The sequence below is a fragment of the Miscanthus floridulus genome, chromosome 19 (genome assembly GCF_019320115.1).
Source record: "Miscanthus floridulus cultivar M001 chromosome 19, ASM1932011v1, whole genome shotgun sequence".
In the NCBI taxonomy this organism is placed as follows: domain Eukaryota; kingdom Viridiplantae; phylum Streptophyta; class Magnoliopsida; order Poales; family Poaceae; genus Miscanthus; species Miscanthus floridulus.
In genome coordinates, this window is record NC_089598.1 from 48,758,820 (window position 1) to 48,781,881 (window position 23,062).

At 45.0% G+C, this 23,062-nt stretch overlaps 1 protein-coding gene across 2 annotated transcripts; it reads right to left on the minus strand.

Annotated features, from left to right (window-relative positions):
* Window positions 1-12,788: 12,788 nt before the first annotated feature.
* Window positions 12,789-22,347, minus strand: LOC136529091 (uncharacterized). Of its 2 annotated transcripts, none has more exons than XM_066522151.1 (7): window positions 21,765-21,904; window positions 19,614-19,911; window positions 16,309-17,723; window positions 15,911-16,021; window positions 15,392-15,543; window positions 13,467-13,609; window positions 12,789-13,379 (listed from the first exon to the last, which is right to left on the minus strand). In XM_066522151.1, exons 2-6 carry the CDS (start codon window positions 19,906-19,908, stop codon window positions 13,552-13,554), a joined length of 2,031 nt encoding a protein of 676 aa, XP_066378248.1. In that variant the 5' UTR covers window positions 19,909-19,911; window positions 21,765-21,904; the 3' UTR covers window positions 12,789-13,379; window positions 13,467-13,551. The 2 variants fall into 2 exon arrangements, with proteins under 2 accessions (XP_066378248.1, XP_066378247.1); XM_066522150.1 differs by having other exon boundaries at window positions 12,791-13,379; window positions 19,614-19,908; window positions 21,765-22,347.
* Window positions 22,348-23,062: the final 715 nt, after the last annotated feature.

Here is a 23,062-nt window from a genome sequence, read left to right on the forward strand (position 1 = left end):
GCAACTGCCACTGACAAGAAACAACTACCAACTGTCACTTCCGAGGCTTGGCCTCGATCCGTACTCACGAGCTTGGCCCCAAGTTAACTGACAACTGCTAAAGTGACATTAACAACACCAACTCGCTGCACGATGGAATAGATTGGATATATGAATAATTTCAATATACATCTAGAGATACAAAACCCTAAGAAGCAAGCAATTAGATACGAAATTAGAATTGAGGGCTTGCTACCTGATGAACCGGTGAACCGAATAGCAGAGGAATGAATCACGGGGAACCACCGGGTCGACAATGCGAGGCTAGGGTTAGGGTTCAATGCAAGATGGTGCGGTGGCCGAGCAATGTAGTGAAGGGGCGTAGTGGATTGCGGCTAGGGCACCGGTGAGACTCAGGTGGTGGCTCTAATGCTGGCGGAGCTAGGGCACGAGCATGCTAGGGTGGCTATGCGGGAGACGACGTGGGCATGACAATGTGGGACCGAGGCACGTGCTCGGGCAGATGGCGCGGGAGCGGCGCGAAGCAGGTGCGTGGGGAGAGCGGCGATGCGTGGGCGTGGGAGCAAGGCAGCACGATGAGCGCTGGAGGCGCGGCTAGGGCACTGCTGCAATGTTGGCGTGGATATGGGTTAGGTCAGGCGGCGTGTACGGTGGTTGGGTTATATGGTGGCCCCCGACAGATTAGAAAAGGAAACGAGATAGAGTCCAAAAACCGCACGACATTTACTGACCCGACGCTCTGGTGGCAACGACCGGACGCTACCAACCAGAGTTCGGTCGACTCCAGAGAGGTCCAAATCCTCTTGAGTCACGACCGGACACGTCCTATCACAACTGACCGGATGCAGCCAGAGTCCGATCGATCCTGTCTTCGTCTTCTTCGCTTGACCGGACGTAGGATCACCTTCTGACCAAACATAGGGAGAACACTGTTCCAGCGTCCGGTCACTCCTTCGTAGCAACGGTTCACCTCCTGTGAATTGACCGGACGCTGGACATCAGAGTCCGGTGTAGCGTTCGGTCACTCTTTTTCAGCAAATCTTCAAAGTCCTTCGTGCTGCCTGTTCCTAATCAAGTCCCAACTTTAATAAGACCCAATTAAACATGAATTAAGACTGATGTGAGTGACCTCTCTCAAACACTCCAATTTTTCAAAGTATTTTGCCTTAGGCTATAATTCTTTTTAAGAAAATAGATAATAAAAGGGTGATTGAAGAGAAACGATAAAACAACATTCATGCACATGCAATGCAATACTTAAAAGTAATTCTAGTTGCTTGTCAAGTTTGATCCAAGGTTAAGCTTCTTTACACACTTTTCGACGGTTATCTTAACCATGTTAGACAAGCCCTATATGCATTACCAAGAAGTAAACATGTTGTATATTACAATGCAATGCAAGGAACAACACAAGCTCATTTTCTAGTGAAGTTGCTAAAATCAAGCACAGTGAGCTCATTCCTCAACCGACAAAATGTTGCATCATCTAGCGGTTTAGTGAAGATATTCGCAAATTGATCCTCGGTCCTTACACCTTCTAATGAAATATCATTCTTAGCAACATGATCTCTAAGAAAGTGATGGTGGATATCTATGTGCTTGGTGCAAGAGTGTTGAACCAGATTATTAGCAAGTTTTACCGCACTCTCATTGTCACACAAAAGAGGTACCTTTTCTACAACTACACCATAGTCTAACAAAGTTTGCTTCATGTAAACTATTTGTGCACAACAAGCACCCACGGCAATGTATTGCGCTTCGGTGGTGAACAAAGCCACACTATTTTGTTTCTTGGAGGAAAAAGACACAAGTGATCTACCAAGCAAATGGCACCCTCCGGATGTGCTTTTTCTATCAACTTTGCAACTGGCATAATCCGAATCGGAATAGCCAACTAATTCAAATCTAGCTCCTTTGGGATACTAAAGGCCAATGCTTGGTGTGTGCTTAAGATACCTAAGGATTCTTTTAATGGCAATCAAATGAACTTCCTTAGGATTAGCTTAAAATCTAGCACACATACACACACTAAACATGATGTCAGGCCTAGATGCGGTTAAATATAACAAGCTACCAATCATAGAGAGGTAGAGAGTTTGATCAACCATTTTACCTCCCTCATCTAGGTCGAGATGTCCATTAGATGGCATTGGTGTCTTGATTGGCTTACATTCATCCATATTAAACCTTTTAAGAAGATCCTTGGTATACTTTTCTTGAGAGATAAAAATCCCTTCTCTCATTTGCTTGACTTGAAAACCAAGAAAAAATTGTAAGCTCTCCAATCATTGACATCTCGAACTCCTTCGACATCAATTCACCAAACTCTTTGCAAGAATCTTCATTTGATGATCCAAAGATGATATCATCAACATATACTTGACAAATGAAGATATATCCATCAAACTTCTTGGTGAATAGTGTGGTGTCGACCTTCCCAATGGTGAAGCCCTTCTCAATGAGAAAATCCCAAAGATGCTCATACCAAGCTCTTGGGGCTTGCTTAAGCCTATATAGCGGCTTGGACAACCTATAAACATGATTAGAATATCTAGGGTCTTCAAACCCGGGAGGTTGATCAACATAGACTAGTTCATTTATAAAGCCATTTAAAAATGCACTTTTCACATCCATTTGATATAGTTTCATTTCATGATGTGATGCATATGCAAGGAGGATATGAATGGCTTCTAGTCTTGCAACCGGTGCAAAGGTCTCTCCAAAATCCAATCCTTCAACTTGAGAGAACCCCTTTACAACTAGTCTTGCCTTATTCCTCACAACAATGCCTTGATCATCTTGCTTGTTGCGGAACACCCACTTTATTCCAATGACTCTTACACCTTGTGGTCGCTCTTCAAGAGTCCAAACTTCATTGCGGGTGAAGTTGTTCAACTCTTCATGCATGGCATTTATCCAATCCGGATCTTGAAGAGCTTCTTCTACCTTGGTAGACTCAAAGCAAGAGATAAAAGAGTGATGTTCAATAAACGAAGCAAATTTTTTAGATTGAGTTATTACACCCTTTGATGGACTCCCTATGATGAGATCTTATGGATGAGCTTGTAGTAGAGGTGAATTTCTTCTATCAACCACTTGAGGGGGAGGTTGTGGAGCATCAACATCTTGTGCTTGTGTCACCATTTGCTCATGGGAGACATGAGTATCTTCATTTTCTACTCTCCCATCTTTGTTACCATCTGTGGGGGATATACCCTCAGGTACCACAAGATGGTACATGGGCCGCACCATCTGAGGTGGCCTGGCCCGTAAGATCAAGGCGTACACATCAAGATTACAAGTTGTACTAGATATTGTAATAGTACCAAATTGGATACTTTACTTGTAACCTTGTCTCTTCGGAGTATATAAGGAGAGACAAGGGTCCCCTAGAGGACAGGTTAATCTATATACATCTCAATACAATATACCAAAGACACAGGACGTAGGGTATTACGTCGATCAGACGGCCCGAACCTGTCTAAATCGCTGTCTCTGCGCCTTGTGTCACCATCTGGTTCCTGATTACACGCACCGTCTACCGACAATCTACCACCACGGGCACCCCCCTCGGTGGACTGCCGACCATATTTCGTCGACAGTGGCGCGCCAGGTAGGGGTCCCCCTTTAGGGGTTATGCGCGCTGATCTTCCGGCGAATCAGATGGCAATTTTCTTCGTCAACGTCATTCGCGGCGACTCGGCTTCCCGCGCCGGACATCCGTCGTCAAACAAGATCTGCGACAACTCGGCGTCGTGAGCTCCATGCATCTGGCCTTAATGCTGCTGCCACAACAGAGCCCAACTTCTAGGGCTCAACAAATTATGCATCTTTCGATGGGACAAGATTCAGCTGCACACATGGCAACTCATGGCAATAATCGGGGGATCTGTATGCATCTTCATGCAAGCCACGGCAAGGAGGTCCACGTGCATCTTCATGCACCAGAGTACAGACATGCAAGCCAATTTTTTACATCAAGATATATGGATGCGGATCAACCACAAGCAAATGAAGGCCTTACATGTACGTTCATGCAAGTTGACCAAGGCATGCTGCCTTCGGCTGCTGTTTGCAAGACGGATTCCATTTTAGATCCCCATGATGATTGTCTCACCGAGGCCCCGTGCTACTGTCTAGAGCGGCAAGGAAGATCCCACACTTCGCCTCACCTCTACTGATCATCCGTGAGCCTGGCCTTTGCACAGAACACACGCTCTGACTATGCCCGATTGACTTCGACTACAGCAGCATGTGAGTCGTCCGATTATAACAACTCCGAGCGAGCCAAGCGAGCCACGTCGAGCCAAGCGAGCCGTCTGAGCAGCCACGTCGATCCATCAAGCGAGCCATCCGAGCTATCTAGCGAGCGACACCAAGCCACATCGAGCAATCAAGCGAGCCGCGCCGAGCCACAAGCGAGCCACGTCGAGCACGCCGAGCTATCAAGCGAGCCGACTAGCGAGCCATACCAAACGGCTCCGCCGAGCTCCGACCACGTCGACCAAAGACCGCGCCAACCACGTCCCGAGCAGCTCTACCGAGCTCCGACCACGTTGACCACGTCCCGAGCGGCTCTGCCGAGCTCCGACCACATCGACAACCAGACCACGTCACAATAATGATCGCTGTGAAGAACGGCGCTACGATAACCGCGACCACCGTCATGATGACAGGTCAGAAAGCTCGAGGACCGGACGACTTCATCACCGCCGACCGGATTTCTATCCAAAGATAAGTACACTTCTAATATTTATATTTAATATAATTTTTCATTACGACGTTTCTCCACAACGTCCTCGTCATGGTTATTCTTCAAATAGCGTTTGTCCATGTATACCATCTTAAATATAACATACAGCTATACTTAATGCAAATCCTCGACCAGTCATGTTGACGCTCGATGCCTACAGAGACGGCCCTGTCTCCGGCTCCTCCCTACACGTGCACGAGCGTCTAACCTCTGCGTTATGGGTGGTCGGCAGCAGCTCCTTAGTGACGCTTTGTTCTTCCTACACGTGCACAGGCTCCGCGCCCCGCGTTATGGTTCATGAGCTAGCTAGGGCTGGAGACTCAGCTACATACTAACTGGTCGGGCGGTTTATATTAAGTATAAACACAAACTTCATATTAACACTGATGTTCACAAAGCACCAACTGCTTTATCACATCATGCTCATTTGCAAATGACTACTGATCGTATTTTCTTCACCGCTGATTTTTTCTCCATAATTTATTATTTTGTACATCATGTACTACCATTCTACATATTTATCTACAGGAATTTCGAGCTATGCTCGGGGTCTTCATCGCTTGCCTCTCGACCTACGCTCGGGGACTTCCTCAATCACTCTCCGACCACGGCTCGGGGACTTCGTCGCTCTCTCCTCGACCTGTGCTCGGGGACTGCCTCGATCACTCTCTGACCACGGCTCGGGGACTTCGTCGCTTGCTCCTCGACCTGTGCTTGGGGACTGCCTCGATCACTCTCCGACCACGGCTCAGGGACTTCATCGCTCGCTCCTCGACCTGTGCTCGGGGACTGCCTCGACCGCTCTCCGACCACGGCTCGGGGACTTCGTCGCTCACTCCTCGACCTGTGCTTGGGGACTGCCTCGACCACTCTCCGACCACGGCTCGGGGACTTTGCGTCTCGACTACATGTGACTGGCAACTCGCATATAGTTGGGATATTTTTTCTCACTTAGACCTTGCTACAAGGCTCATACCTCGCCTTTCAGCAAGCTCGGGGACTACATCGGTACGATGCACCTGCCGGTGCATCTCGTATCGCCTGTACAACGATTGGATTCTCAACTTAACTGGGAATTCTTTTTAGACCCTGGCACCACGTGCCTATGTCACCTACTACCAGGCTCGGGGACTAAGTGGGCACACTTCACCTTGCGGTGAATGTGTTTGTTTTTCGACCACTACGCCTCTGATGATCAAAGATGCTACGCTTCAAGACGCACTTACATTTCTTTTCAGAAATACAAGTGGGCACACTTCCCGGGACGGAAATCTTTTTCTTTCTTCTTAAGAGCACCATACATTCTTCGGACAACCTACTTCTCCGACGACAACGGTGGTCGGAGATGTCAAGAACTCAAGCCTCACTGTTTGGAGAAGGTTAAAATGGCGTGTCGCATCAGAATACATGGCGCTCGGGGACTAGCTGTGGGGGATATACCCCCGGGTACCACAAGATGGTACATGGGCCGCACCATCCGAGGTGGCCCCGCCCCTAAGATCAAGGCGTACACATCAAGATTATAAGTTGTACTAGATATTGTAATAGTACCAAATTGGATACTTTACTTGTAACCTTGTCTCTTCGGAGTATATAAGGAGAGACAAGGGTCCCCTAGAGGACAGGTTAATCTGTATACATCTCAATACAATATACCAAAGACACAGGACGTAGGGTATTACGTCGACCAGACGGCCCGAACCTGTCTAAATTGCTGTCTCTGTGCCTTGTGTCACCATCTGGTTCCTGATTACACGCACCGTCTACCGACAATCTACCACCACGGGCACCCCCCTCGGTGGACTGCCGACCATATTTCGTCGACACCATCTCGTGGCACATTTGATGAAGAAGGTGGATTAATCACTTGTACATCATCTTCATCATCTTGTGGTTTGATGTCTCCAACCAGAATATTCTTCATGGCCTCCCTCAATGGTTCATCACCTGCATCATCAAGATTCTCATGTGCTCCTTGGGAGTCGTTAGATTCATTAAATTCCACATCATATGTTTCTTCAACCAAGCTGGTGGCATGATTAAATACTCTATATGCTTTGGATTTTGATGAGTAACCAACAAGAAAACTAATATCACAACGTCTTTAAAACTTTCCTAGATGTTGCCGCTTCTTTTAGATGTAGCATTTGCAACCAAACACCCTAAAGAAGGAGACGTCCGACTTCTTCCCATTGAGCAACTCATAAGGTGTCTTGCCAAGAAACTTTTGAAGGAATAGGTGGTTGGATGCATAACACACAGTGTTGATAGCTTCCGCCCATATAGCTTCGGGTGTGTTGTACTCATTAAGCATTGTTCTTGCTAGTGTGATTAATGTCCGGTTCTTTCTCTTAACTACACCATTTTGTTGAGGAGTATATGTTGCGGAGACCTCATGCTTGATACCAACTTCATCACAATAGGCTTCAATGTTTGTGTTGTCAAATTCTTTCCCATTATCACTTCTAATCTTCTTGAGCTTCACCTCAAACTCATTTTGTGCTCTCTTAGCAAACTTCTTGAAACATGATGCCACTTCGAATTTGTCATGAAGGAAGAATACCCATGTGTATCTTGAGTAATCATCAACAATCATAAGACTAAAGATTTCCTCCCAAACTCTTGTATGTTGTTGGTCCAAATAAGTCCATGTGAAGGAGCTCTAGCACTCTTGTGGTTGACATTAAAGCTTTTATAGGATGAGTGATTGCAACTTGTTTGCCGGCTTGACATGCACTACAAAGCTCGTCCTTCTCAAACTTCATATCCTTCAACCCTCTCACCAAATCATTCTTCATAAGCTTCTTGAGTGAGCTCATCCCAACATGAGCAAGTCTTCTATGCCATAGCCACTCAAGTGATGTTTTGATGAATAGGCATGTCTTCAAGTTAGCATCTTTGGAGGTAAAATCCACTAGATATAGATTGTTGTATCTAAATCCCTTGAATATCACTTAATCATCATCTTTCTTGGATACAACCACTTCCTTCTCGGTAAATAGGCATTGAAAGTCAAGATCACACAATTGTCCAATGGATAGCAAGTTAAAACTCAAAGAAGCAATATATAGCACATTTGAGATTGAATGATCATTTGATATTGTCACTTTGCCTAATCCTTTAACTTTGCCCTTTGAGTTATCTCCAAATGTGATTCTTTCTTGTCCATCTACTTCTTCATCTAGTGAGGTGAACATACGAGGACCACCGGTCATATGTTGTGTGCAACCACTATCAATTACCCAATGACTTCCACCGGTCTTGTAGTTCACCTACACACAAGAGATCAAGCTTATTTAGGAACCCAAACTTGTTGAGGGCCCTTCACTTTCTCAACAAGTGACTTTGCTACCTAAATTTTCTTAGGCCTATTCTTGTTGGGAGGTCCTAAGAACATAACTTTCATCTTTCCATTAGAGTCCTTTCTAAGCATGTAATGAGCATTAAAAGCAAAGGGTCTAGCATGCTTGGGCAAGGGTTGTGGTGGTGGAGTTTGACACTCATGGGCAAAGTGACCTTCTTGTCCACACTCAAAACACCTCTTTGGCTTTGGCTTTGACTTGTGTTGTTGTTGTTGAGCTTGAGCCTTCTTCTCTTGGTTTGCCAAGTACCCAATGCCACTTCTATCCATCTTCATGACGGTGTTCATTAGTAACTCACTTTGAAGATGTTTGCCTCTTGTGAACTTGCTCAATCCAATCTTGAGATGTTCTTTTTCTAACTTGAGCTTCTTGTTCTCTTCTTTGAGTGCATCATCATTTTTCTCTTCCTTGAGTCTCTTGTTCTCTTCTTTGAACTTCTCATTTTAAAGAATTAAATCACCATCATGATCAAGAGTTTCTAACACTATAGTGTTGGTGGTTTTGAGCTCTTCAAGATCTTTCTTGAGCTTTTCATTATCATGCTTGAACTTGACATACTCATCATAGTTGTTGGTTTCAACCACTTACTTGCCTTTGCCACTAGATCCTTGCTCAATGTTCTCAACAATTAAATCATCACATGATGTAGCTATATCAATTTTAACAACATCGTTAGTAGCATCATGTGGCTCATTGGATAAAAATTCTTGAGCGATAACAAGATTATCATGATTGATCTTGAGAGTTGTATATTCTTCTTTTAGCATTTTGTAGCTAGTGATGAGCTCTTTATGCATCCCCTCAAGTTTATCATGTTTATCTTTAAGCTCTTTCTTAGAAGATTTGAGCTCCTTGAGTTTGGATGACATAGCATCATTTGCTTCTCTAAGCTCAACACTAGCCTTTTCCGCTATGTCACATTTAGCTAAAAGAGAGTCATTCTTAATCTCAAGCTTTTCATTCTTAGCTCTTGACTTTCTAATGATCTTAGTGTATTGATTTAGCAATTTAACAAGATCATCATATGAAGATGATTCAAATTCATCAGCATCACTATCACTATCACTATCATCATTGTTAGCATGATCATCACCACTACTATCATCAACATTTGATACCTTTCGTTCACCCTTGGCCATAAGGCATAGATGTGTAGAGGATGATGGCGGTGGTGTCGGTGAAGATGATGAAGAGTCAATCACAATGGCGGTCACCTTCTCGTTGTCACTATCATCATCGGATGAGCAACTAGATGAATCAATATCCGTGAGCCAATCATCGACGATGTATGTCTTCCCATTTTTCTTCTTCTTGTGGAAGTCCTTCTTGCCATCCTTCTTCTTGTATGGCTTGTTTTTCTTTTTCTCATCATTATCTTAATCACTTGAGTCATCTTTCTTGCCCTTGTACTTTTTCTTGTACTTGTCTTTCTTGGGCTTGGTGCATTGATGAGCTAGATGACCAAGTTCTCCACAATTATAGCAATCCATCTCGGAGATTGGCTTCCTTCTTGTGCTAGTGAAGAACTTCTTTTTCTTGCCATCAAACTTGACGCCATTCTTGTTGAGCTTCTTTAGCATCTTGGTGGTTTTTCTCACCATGAGAGCAAGACTTGCATCATCAACTTCATCATCACTTGAGCTCTCATACTCAATTCTTGCTTTGCCCTTCTCTTGGCTAGCCTTGAATGCTAAGTCATTATCTTTCTTCTTGGTAGAGGATGACCCATCTTGTGGTGTGATGTGCATGTATATCTCATGAGCATTGATCTTTCCCAAGATTTGAGTCGGTGTAGCGGTGGAAAGATCACCTTGATGAAGCACGGTCACAATATGCCCATATTTATCAATGGGGGAGAACGCTCAAGATTTTTCTTACAACATCGGATGGTTGGATTTGATTGAGTCCAAGTCTATTGACTTCCTCTACAAGAACATTTAAGCGTGAGTACATTTCATTAGCACTCTCTTTAGGAAGCATCTCAAAAGAATTAAGCTTTTTCATTACGAGATGATATCGTTCCTCACGCTCGCTCTTAGTTCCCTCATAGAGCGCACAAATGTCCGACCATAGTGCATGGGCGTCCTTGTGGTTCCTCATCTGGTTAAACACATCTTTGCAAATGCCTCTAAAGATGGTGTTTCTAGCCTTTGCATTCCATTTTTCGTAGTTCACTTCATCGCCTTGAAGGTGCGTGGGATCCCGAGATTTTGGGAAACCTTGTGAGGCGGCTCTAAGTATTCCAACATCTAGAGCTTCTAGATATGCCTCCTTACGGATTTTCTAATAAGGAAAATCATCTCCCTCAAAGATAGGAGGAGGACCATCCCCGTGAGACATCTTTTCCTAGGTGGTTAAGCCTAAATACGTGAGCACAAGGCTCTGATACCAATTGAAAGGATCAAGATGCCCAAGAGGGGGGGTGAATTGGGCTAATTCTAAAATTCTTTGCAATAATTAAACCCTACACTTAGCCCACTTCACCCCTTGTGCCTAGAAAGTGTTTCTAATGTTCTACTGCACAAAAATTTTGCACCCTAAGTTCCAATCCTACTCTAGCATGGCAATTCTATGAATGTAAAGACAAGAATTGAATTGCTCAAAGTAAAGAGAGAATGAGGAACGCGGCAATGTTTCGCCGAGGTATCAGAGAGTCGCCACTCCCCACTAGTTCTCGTTGGAGCACCCGCGCAAGGGTGTAGCTCCCCCTTGATCCGCGCAAGGATCAAGTGCTCTCTACGGGTCGATTCTTCGACACTCCGTCACGGTTAATCACCCACAATCGCTCACAACTTGAGTTGGGTCATCCACAAGCTCCGCCGGATGATCACCAAACTTCCAATCACCACCAAGCCGTCTAGGTGATGGCGATCACCAAAAGTAACAAGCATGAACTCTCACTTGACCACGACAAGCCTAATGAGAAGGGTGGATACACACTTTGCTACTCTTGCTTTCACTAATGAGGCCTCTCTCTTGGATTCTCAAATCTCAATCACCTCACTAGGACCTTGCTCTCTTTGACACTCTCAAGGGTGTTTCTCAGCTGTTGGAATGAGCAAAAGTGATCCCTCAAGTGAATAGAGGAAGTATTTATACACCCTCATTCAAAATGAACTGTTATGTGCCACTGCGGGGTGATCGGACGCTCTAGTCAAGGTGATCGGACGCTCCGGTCAGTTCTCCCCGCCACCGAGCAGTTAAGTTGTGACCGGACACTAACCAGCGTCCGGTCACAAAAACTGCCCTCTGGAACCTTACTGATGTTGACCAGACTCTGTAACCCAGCGTCCGGTCACTTTGCTGTTCAGCGTCCGGTCAGTAGCCGAAACCTGACCAGCGTCCGGTCAGCACTGACCGGACGCATCCGATCAGGATTCTCCCTCTCTAGAACCTTACTGGAGTTGACCGGACTCTGGCACCCAGCGTCCGTTCACATTTCACTCAGCGTCCGATCGTGTCCAGACGACTTCACCTTGATCAAATGAACTGACCGGACTCTGCGCCAGCGTCCGGTCACACCGGGACCAGCGTCCAGTTAACATTTGACCCTCCATTCACTTCCAACTCGCAATCATATGTGAATGAAGTTTGCTCCAATTGATCTAAGGGCTATTTAGGAGCTACCTAGTGCTAGATTTGACAAGTGTGCAGCACACCTAACCCACTAGACTCACCTAGGTCAAGCTACGATTCCATACCCCCCTTAATAGTACGGCCAAAGGAAAAATAAAGTCCTAAACTACTCTAAGTGTCTCTTCAACACCAAACGACACTTAGAACTAGTCCATCCTTAACCTTGTCGTCCATCCTTTGAAAACCAAAACGATTCCCATCGTAGGGGCATGACAACCATGATTTCCCAATTAATTGCCATTACCATGACCTAACTTAATTGCATCTGCAAAACACACGTTAGTCATAGTAATCTCGTATTGTCATTAATCACCGAAACCCAACTAGGGGCCTAGATGCTTTCAGGCCCAAAGCCCAAGTCCCCCAACACCTTATCCGCTTATCCCTTCCTCCTCTGCTCGGTCACCCGCCGCCGCTACACAAGCATACAACCGCTGTCCGCACACGTGCCGCTCGCACGCGCATGTCGTTCATCCTCCCCCACCGACGACCTCCGTCCGTCGTACGTCGGTCCTCTGTTTTCCTCTGTCTCTCTGTCTCCTCTGGTCGGCGCGCCGCCTGCCGCTCCTCGCCCCCCACCGACGACCTCCGCCCGTCGTCCGCTAGTCCTCCTCCCCACCAGCGACCTCCGCCCGCCGTCCACCGGTCCTCCTCTCCCACCGGTGGCCTCCGCTCGCGGCGCGGCTTCCTCCCTCATGCAATGTGGCTCCAGATTTGGGTGGGTGCCGCCTATCCCTCCGCCTACCCCCTTAGGCGAGGCGACAAACCTCCGCCTAGCGCGTAAGCGCGTCTAGGAGCGCCTTCCTAGTTGATTTGAGAGAATCACTTTATGGAATCAGCAAAGAATACTATTTGACAAAGCTCCTGCTGGATTCAGCAGAGAATCAGTTCTGGGAGCTCTGCCAAACGGAGCCTGTGCTTCCAGTATATATTCTTGGTTTTGGTGATCTTTCTGACTTTACAAAGTTGGCCTTGGAAGGTGGCTGTTTGTTTCAGCTTTAAGTTTTTGACTACCAGAAGCTTCCAAGAAGCCCAAACAAACAGGCCCTAAGGGCAGAGTTTCCACTTTGAGAACCGTTCTGGGCATCAGACTTCATTCCATCATTATGTTATCTTTCCTTTGAAGAAGCATGCCAACCACTTTGCTGCCAACAGCAGGGAAGGTTTTGCAATGCACATACGTCCGTGGCAATATTACTTCAGCACCTTGGACGGCAAGAGCACCGACCACTTTTGAACAACAAACGGAAAGGGGAAAAAAAAGAAAAGAAACAATTAACTCCAGGATCATGTCGAGCGCGCTTACATCAAGAATTTTACTGGATGCTATATAAGGGAACAGCTGAATGCAGGAGTTGCAGGCAAACCACTAAATTCCCTCCAGGAACTCACCAAAGTTCTACAGAAACAACTTCGCCTGTACCAATAAGCAGGTGGTAGCAATCAACTGCACCCCAATACGATGTAATAATAGCTATTAGTTATAATCGAGCAACCAGAGAGGTGCGTTTTTTACACGGATATTATGGTACACAGAAAAAGGAATATATACAGACTGATATGACATAGCAATAGGGCCAGCCAACTACCCTCTTCTAGCCACACCCCATCTTACAAATTTTACAGTCCTGCAAAGAGAAGTGGAGGACATCTTATTAATTGGTATATATCATAGACTAGTTGCATGAACACAATCAAGGTAGCATACCACAAACCTGATTTCAGCTAATCCCTTGGTTTGCCATTGAAAATAACTAGATGTATAATTCTTCAAAAGAACAAAGAATGTCAGAAACCTACTTAATTGTCAACATTGTAATCTTTATACAGACTGCTTGTGGATTGATCATAATTCCACCTGCAAAATAAAAATACAAATACAAATATAAATATAAAAAGCCAACCTTTTCAACTGCGGTAGTTAATAATTGTACTAATGTGCAAACTTTTGTAAGAATTTTGGTTGGGGAATTTGTGGGAGGTTGAGGGATCAAAGGTGATATCTACGAGGTTGGAGGGGGAGGCTTCAGGTCTTCGGCCCTATTTGGATCTGCTTCTTGGGTGGCTTAACTTAAAAGCAAAGTGCTTCGTGGGCTTGCATGTCTTCCTCACGCCGCCTTCCAGCCCCACTCGCGCCCATCTCCTCGTGGCGCAATCAAAAGTGGTGGTATCAGCCTTCGAACTTGCTCCATCCAACGTGCTCTGCTTGCCGAAACTAGAGCAGTCGCTCGTCTCCCTCTCTCCAATGAGCTCCCTCAACCGAGCTTGAGCAGCAGCGACATCACGTGAGTGGGAGCCCTCTAGCGGTGGACCGGTGGTGGAACTAGAGCGGATACGGTGAGTGGTGGGTTGTCGAAGCGGCCATGGTGGAGCGATGGGCCATCCGACATTCCTAGTCTTCCTCCTCGGCATTGACAAGGAGGCCGCCGTACCTCTTTCTCTCCAACATCAAAAGCGATTGGCCAAACGGTAGGCTTTTCCCCTGCTTCTCTTTTTACAAAAGCTAACTTATAAAATAAGTAGACTTCAAAAAGTTGATCCCCAATAAGTAGATCCAAACTTTATCTAAAAAAATAAGTAGATCCAAACAGGGCCATTATCTAGTTGCCTCAGGGTTGGTGCGTCGTGACAAGCAGGATGAGGCTGGCGGAGATAGTGAGGACTGAGAAAGCGGCATCAACTAGGGAGCAGGATTAAGAGCTTGAGAGGTAAATATCTTCTATTCTTGATTTGATGAATAATGCCACTGATGTTACATTTAATAGCCAGTGGACACTTAATGAGTTCAATCTAACTTAGCAAATACATCCAGATCAGAACCAATCACTTGGAAATTTGCAGCCTAGCGATTAGTTTCTCTTTCTGAAGGAAAAAGCCACTGAAACATGTAATATATGTTTATATCAAGGGTAACACCGAAGACATGCTAAAACTGACTCCATGTGAAGTAACATGCAAAATGGTTTAGGCTCTGGTGGTCCTTGGTCAAGTTTTTCTTCTTTGTTTGTGGCGAGTTTTTTGTTCTTGGGGGTGTGAGTGGGTTTTTGTACTCAGACTGGGCTTCTGTTCTCAGCCCGTTGTAGGAAGCATCAACAACAGGGGTGGCAACAAGATGGGAAATGATATTGGTGCCGTTATTGATCACTACTAGCTCCAAGGGCAAAAGTAACACACAATCTCTGACAACAAAATGACAATAAAAGTCAGTGATGCCTTCATTTTCTTGATGTGTAACTAGTTAGATATCATTCTTGTTCAACTCTCTTCTTCAAGGGCAAAAGAAAAATACAGTTACGAATTAAGCCAGTGTTAGAGGAAGGAATAAACCAAACTCAACCATCCACAAATTTGGTCATTAATTAGCAGTGCTATGCCCTTGGTTAAGTTTTCAATTACCATTCATGTATCCGCCTTTGCTATATCAATGTGAGACTAACCACGGAGAAAATCCTAACTACCAAAACCAACCAAACCAGCAGCAGCATGACCTATTTCTAGTGCTACACATGATTTTCTTCATTGATAAATGAGTACATTTATTAATAACAAAATGGTTTTGGGTTGGGCAACCAGTTCTGCAAACAAATACATATGTTCACTAAGTAAGGTAATAGAAAATATTAAAGGATAAGAAACAGACCTGCAGAAGAAAATTGGATGCAACCTACAACCTGAACTGTCTAACTGACGTCTTCTCTTGGTCTCTTCTCTAAACTTGTCAGCATGAAGTACCTCACAAGGGCCACAAATAGTAGAAACTAATACAGTTCTTTCATCGTTTGAACCATATACCTTCAAGAAGACAACAGGAATAAGCAAACCAGAAAGTTATTACAGTAAAATTTATCAACTATCACTATAGGAACTATCCTCCTGAATACAAGGCTTATAAATATATTATATTGCTACAAGAAAAAAATGAGAAAGCTCAGATCTAGCTAATTGGCAGAAGATTTTTCATAGCATCAAGAATAAAAACTCTACATTATGATTGATAAATTTATTTCTTAATGATTTAATAATTGTGTATCTGTACAATATTATATAGGTTGTTTACGTCATCTAAAAGAAATACTGACACAGGTGAGATTCCACGATACTTATGAAAGGTAAACATTCCAATGGTTTCCAGTTTCATCACAATAGTTAGTTGGCTCACCTCATCCTCTTCAACGCATGGCTTGCTAATAGATTGTGGAATATCAGAGCCTAAGAAATAAGGATTGACCATAGCCAGTCTAGAACCAGAGTCATGCTCTTCCCATAGTGACTGTAAAATGGGCAACACAATTAGTAATCCTGCCCGTGTTTCAGAAAGAATATATTACCACACACTCTACTGTAAACAAGCATAGAACCAGAGTCATGCTCTTGCCACAGTGACTGTAAAAGAGGTAAGACGGTTAGCAATCCTGCCTGTGTTTGTAGAAAGAGTAGTACCCACACTCTACTACAAATAATGGTTGGTATAAACTCAAGAGGGAAATGATAGCCTTTCAATATCATGACACATGCAGTACAAAGTAATTAAGAGGCAATAAGAAAGCAAACATATACCTGCAGCTTACACGGACCGGACTTGTTACCTTCAGTGGCAATCAAAATATGATCATGAAGACTGTATATTACGCCATCAATGTTACAGGAGTTATAATAAATCTTGTTGTCAATAGATTTGAGGCCATCACCAACCCAATCCACAATACTGGCTGTGCTGCAACCTACGTATTTATCCTTACAATCCCGTACAGTTTCACGCTTAGAATAGATGTGTCCATTTGAAGTCACCTGATGAGCATTGTCATGGTCTGAGATGGCATCATCTGCCATAATTTTGTGTTTATGTGGCTTTCCTATCCCATCATTAGTGACTCCATCTGCTTGATGTATTTCATCAGTTGATGTTCTAGTGCTAGGCAACTGTTCATTTTCGCTTGGATGTCGGTAAGGTGTTCTGGTGTTCTCACAAGTCTCTATAGAAGAAACAATGAAAGAATGGTCTGTATGTTTTAAGCCAGAAAGTTCTGTAGACTGCAGATTGGAATAATTTACTGGATTTGAAGAACTCCTCTTGATATGCATATGAGACCCTCCTGACAGATTGCCAGAACCATATGTTGATGCTCTCGTACTTTGATCTCCATTGTATAATGTTGCAGTTTCTGTAGGTATGCCACCACAAGGTGGGTTATTTCCTTCCTTTTCTACAGATGAGGTTTCCTCGTATTTAACATTTTCCTTTTGAGGTTCAGCACCAGAGATTGATGGTGATTTTGAACCAGCATCTAAAGCCAATGTACCACTTTTGCACACAGGGCTGCCAACTTTGTTGGTGTTTTGATTGATGACACTTCCATTGCCTGCTAGAATTTTACTACTACAACTACTGCCACCCGTTTCAGTTGGGTTTTCTGCTGCTACTTGAGAAGGCTGTGCACCACCAGTCATACAAGTCTTTGGTGCAACTATAGTTCTTGTAACCTTGCCATATTTTGGAGGGAGGGGTTTGCCCTTACAATGGGCCACACATGTTGGACAATACCACTCAGTTTTTGGCAGGCCTTGATTCCCATAATGCTGAAGGCACTTTAAGTGCATGCCCCTCTCACAGGCATCGCAAACAAGCAAACTTTCCATATTCATGATAGCAACTTTACATATCTGACAGTCCAGTCTAGTATTCATATACTCAGTTGAAGGCACAGTCCAGCTAGAGTGATTAGCAGGTCGGTGCAGAACCTGTTCAACATTTTTTGCTATTGCCTTGTGGTTGGAGAAGATTGATTGTCTTTGAATAGGTAATTCCCTCTTAGGATCTTGATACCCCATAACAACACTTGATGTCACCGGGTGAACAGCACGTCCCTTTTTGGCCACAGATTTCTCTGCTTGACAGGAACTCTGTAAGGAACTTTGATTGGAACTGGTAGTATGATGACCTGATTTATTTAACTCTACAATAGTTTCTTCACCTACAGTTGACATAGAGAAAATAATTTCAGATACAGAAGATTCAAAATCTTTCACTGCTACTCCCTCCATCCCTTCTTAAGGTGTCACCTAGATTTTCGTGCTCGAACTTTCTTAAGTTTGACAAGATTTATAGAAAATATTAGTAACATTCGTATCTCCAAATAAGTGTATTATAAAAATATATTCAATGATTAAACTAATGATACCTATTACGAACCATAAATATTAATAATCTATTGAATATATTTGGTCAAAGTTGAATACGTTTGACTCCTCAATATGTGAGGACACTTGAAAAGGGACAAAGGGAGTAGTTACTAATTTATTTGATTACTATCCTTTATTGTAACTTGGTTTTGTGGATCTTGTTGGGTATCTAGCCAACTCTAACTTGCTTGGGACCAAAAGCTTTATTCTTGTTGGGTGTATAGCAGATTCAAAAAAATAAGTCTTGGATTCAAAATCGAAATGTACAGTAATGCCTAAGTGTGAATATATATTTTTTCCCATAAAATATTTATCTTGTCGAATACACAGATCTGTGTATCATTGCATTAAGAGAGAAAATGTGACCAACCTAGAGGAACTAGGAAGTTTTTCATTAAGAAGAAAATAGGCACCCAAATTTGAGCTGGAGAGGGCTCAAATCTGGATGGTTCGGTGCATGACCACACCACCCACCCAAACAGTTGAGTTAGGCTGACTTCCTAGTTAAAAATGAGACCAACCTGGGAGGACCTAGGCGGGTTTCCAAATAATAATAAGAAAATAGGCACACAAATTTGAGTTGAAGAGGACTCGAACCTGGGAGGTTGGTGCATGACCACACCTCCCACCCCAATGAGTTAAGCTAATAAAGAAATTTATATCTTCCTATCTGCTTTTGCCTCCCTCCAATGCGGAGAATAGGCACAAGACTGTAGAGCAGTTTCCTTTTCAATGTAGATAACAATGGTACTGTAATCATTCTATAAATACATTTGCAACCTAACATTTAGGATACAAGGGGTGACATTGATTTAAAAATATGAATGCTATGTGAACAAAGGTTCACCATTCAGAGATTGGCAAGCACACGTAAAAAATGTTCCTGTCCATTTAATTTATTCATAGATTGGATTCTGAAAAACCAATCATGCAATCAGGATATCTCTCTCATTCTCTACAGACCAATAAACATAGGTAAACATTTTGCACTCCTAGGAGTATGTTACTCCTACTATATGTACTCACTATGTTTATGAATTCTAAGTATCATGGACTTTTATACGGCACAGAAGGAAACTGTTCTCCTATCGCATTGTGCCTTATCTTATCTTAGGTTTACATATTGCAAAATATACATGACCAGTACAGACTACAGAGCTACACGACATGCCAATTTGCATGATGTTGTGATGTACCAGTGGAAGGAACTATTTCTAGGAGGATGGTAACAGCTTCCAAAGAAACATGTTTATCTTAGTGCATGGTCACATTTTTATATGGGGACATATCAAGTGCCAAACATGAGCTGTGCAGCTGTGATCAATTTTTTCTTAAGCGAAACAAACCAACACAAAATGACCTAACATCTGAGAAGTTATTATACATGTGTTCTCTCAACCTTCTTCTATAAGTTTAAACTTAAAAACAAAGAGAAATAAAAAGATTCACTGCAGACAGGGCCTCTTGTCATTTCACTATTTTGTTTGTTTGTATTCTGTCAGGATTTTACATTTTGTTTCTATGAACAAATCCACCTTCATAATTAGTCAAGTTTGCCAAATTGCAAATGGATCTAGACAAGTATAAATAGACCCATCTCATACATAAACATTAAGCATGAGTGGTCTTATGGGCAGATCCGTTATAGCCTGGATAGTGGGATGGTTAAAACATGTGAGTACCTCGGTTTTGTGTGGAATCTGAACCATTAACAACAATTTGCTTTTTGACATCTGCAGAGCCTGTTGGCAGTGAAACAGCAGAAGGATTGCTAGGTAATTTTACAGAAGATGCCCCTGCTAGTGTTCCATTTACCAGGGGATGCTTCGAGATAACTTGGGATACCATCGGGGTTGACAGAGTCTTGGGCGATCCACTGGTGACCTTAGAAGCTCCATGCTGGAATCCATTTTTTGCACTTGAGGCTGTCATTTTAGAGACAGTAGTTGAAGGGGCAGAAGCATCCTTCCCTTCCATCTACTTAAGGGATGAATAAGGAAAGAGAATAAAAGATCAGTAAAGAGGCATCAAACTTGTATGGAATGCTCTGAGCCAATGATGGTACAATTTAACTATGTTACAGTATATATAACAGATTAGCATATTTGAAGTACTGCGATGAGAGATTATACCCAGAGCTTTATCATAACAAATAAGGGAATCAAATGGAAACCTAAAATTCAGAAGCACTAGCATATCCAGAGAAAAAATATATCCAATTATCCATTTTTGTCATGCGATGCACAGTGTATTTATACCTAAACTTTGTACATGGTTCCATTTGTAGTCTTGATGCTCACGACGTGCAAAATCATACTATAATATCTTGATGTGAAATACTAGATCTAGCATTCGTTCAGTGAATTGCAATACATGGCTTGCTCATTTCTTGGTTTAGCATACAATGCATACTAAATGAAAATAATTTAGTTCGAAAGAAAAGGCCCTGCATATCACTAGTATGCATCAAGTCAGTGGCCCTATACTGTGTCACTATGGACCTGTTTGGTTGGGTGGCTAACCCCCAACCAGGCTCCAGGAAGCCACCTTTGGGCCGTTTGGTTGCCTGTTTGTAGCCCGAAGCCAAGCTCCAGGAAGCCACCGACCACCCTCTAGCCTGGCTCTAGGAAAACGCAGGGGCTGGCCGTTTTTGGGAGCCAGGCTTGGCCAGTGCCCGGTCTCCAATCCCGTCAGCTCCCGGTCCTTCGCACGCGGTCGAGTAGAGAAGGCACGCGAGATCTGCTTGCTCCTCCCCGCTGGAGCGCCTGGCCACCACACGCCGGAGGTCCCCTGCTCGTCCTCCCCGCTGGTGGTCCCCTGCTCGTCCTCCCCGCCGGAGCGCCTGGCCACCACCCGCCAGAGGTCCCCTAGTCGTCCTCCCCGCCGGTGGTCCTTTGCTCCTCCTCCCTACCGGAGCGCCTGGCCACCACCCGCCGGAGGTCCCCTACTCGTCCTCCCCGCCGGTGGTCCTCTGCTCGTCCTCCCCGCCGGAGCGCCTGGCCACCACCTGCCACTCGCCATCCTCCTTCGCTGTCGATCCGGCCATGGGCGACCAAGGGGAAGCTCGGGGAGGTAATGTGGGAGCACCGGGTGCAGGCTGCTGTAGCGGTGGGGTTCATGGTCGCGGCCGCCGTCTCGATCTCCACCATCGGGCCCAGGCTCAGCGCCGTGGTGTCATTCTTCTAGCCACTGCTCCTCATCACGGGCTTCTTCCTGGTGGCGGTCGCCGTGCTGCTCCGGATCTCGCAGGCCCGGCCCCGTATACGCTACTCGTTCCCGCCCGCTGGAGCACATGCTCGTCTGCTTCTCCACGTGCGCCACCACTCGAGCGCGTGATCGCGCCACCGCGCCGCTTGGCCGCGTGCAGCAAGACAGCATGCAAACCAGCTGTTCGATGAAATGCCTGACAAGGGTAACCTTACCGGAATAAAGAAGAGGTAATCCGATGCAATGCAAACCTGACAACCAAACACACCAGATGCTAGCCAGGCTTAGACTATGCATGCAACCAAACAACTACAGATTGGCTTGCTAGAAGCAGGCTTCGGCTGCCCAGGCTCCAATCCTAGCCAGGCTGCAACTACAGGAAACCAAATGCACCCTATATGGCATTGCCATAAAGCAGGTAGTAATAAAACTAGCTGCTGTTCCAACTCATTGCATCGAATCAGATATAGTTTGAAGTGAGGCTAAATAACAAAATCATGGCCCAGTCGCTCATGCACAAGGTGAGGCTAACTATCCAAAAATCTGAATCAAGGATACGCAGTGCTACCGTAAAGGGAACGAGCGCTGAATTATAAACGATCAGAGAAGAGGTGTCAGCGCCAAACCTTGCGCTTGGTGAGGCGGACCCTATCTGCAATGGAGGCCTTGAGCGGGCGATACCCGAAGACAGCGGGATCCCTGGCGCGGGTGAGCCCGAGGTCCTCGACGAGCGCGCGCACCGCCTCACGCGGGAACAGCTCCCTGGGCCGCAACTCCACCTCCCCCATCACCGCGGCGGCCAGCGATCCCCGCGCCTCAGCCACAAGTGCGCTCTCGGCCGCCGTCGGGGCCCAGCCCCCCCGCGCCTTGCCCGCGGTCGCCAGCACCATCACGATCTCCGCCACCCGGCCCAGCTCCCCGGCCCCACGCCGCCGCTTCCGCCCGATCCCCATCGCGCGCTGGCGGTGAAGGCGGAGGCGAACCAACCCTAGGTGCAGGAGGAGAGCGAGGACGGGAGAGGGGTTTTGGAAGGTTCCAGAACTGAGGCGGGGAGTTTGGAAAGCTTGCTTGGCGTGGCGCCGTGGCGCCTGCTTGGAAGAGATGGGGAGGTGGAGGTGGCGATGGAAAGCTTGCTTGGCGTGGCGCCGTCGCGCCAGCAGCGACGCCGAAAGCCCGAAATCGCGACTGTAGGAGAAGTGGTGAACAGGAGTAACGGCCTAACGGGGGTCGAGTGTCAGCCGACAGCTAAACTGATCTCACCAGTAACCAGTCGCTTTTTTTTTCCCAAAGGATGGTAATTATATTTTGAAGAGTCGGCATAGGACGTTCCCAAATTACATTTGAAAAAATTAAATAAAAAATATATGATATTCTATATAGATTTTTCATCGGCTTCTTTCCAAATGGTTTTCCTCGATGTAACCGATGTTCCAGATGAACAGAGTCTTATTGAACGCCGAAGCCAAAGTACACTTCTGCCGAATCCAACGACCAATCCAAAACATTAGACATACCGTAAGATCTAACGTTTCGAAACCAATCCAAGACGCATCTAAATCGATGAAAAAAGATTACCTCCAATCCTTGATTTTCTCTCTGCAACCATCGACGATGAGATCGATGTCCTGAGATAACTATCCTCGTTGAGAGTGCCCAGCAGCACCCCTCTCCTTGCAAATAATGGCCACAATTGGTTATCTGCCGATGAAATCGACGCATGCAACGACGATCTCATTGTAGCAATCACCAAAGTCATCGCAGATAACAAGATCCGGACCGAAAATCATATGAATTCGTTGGTAGATATATTTAGGCTAAACCCTAAGCAACTAGATATAAAAACTGTAAAAGAGAGAGAGATATGTCCTGTCTCCCTCTCCTTCTTATCACCGGCAGACGCACTAGAGAGGAAGGAGAGGGGCCC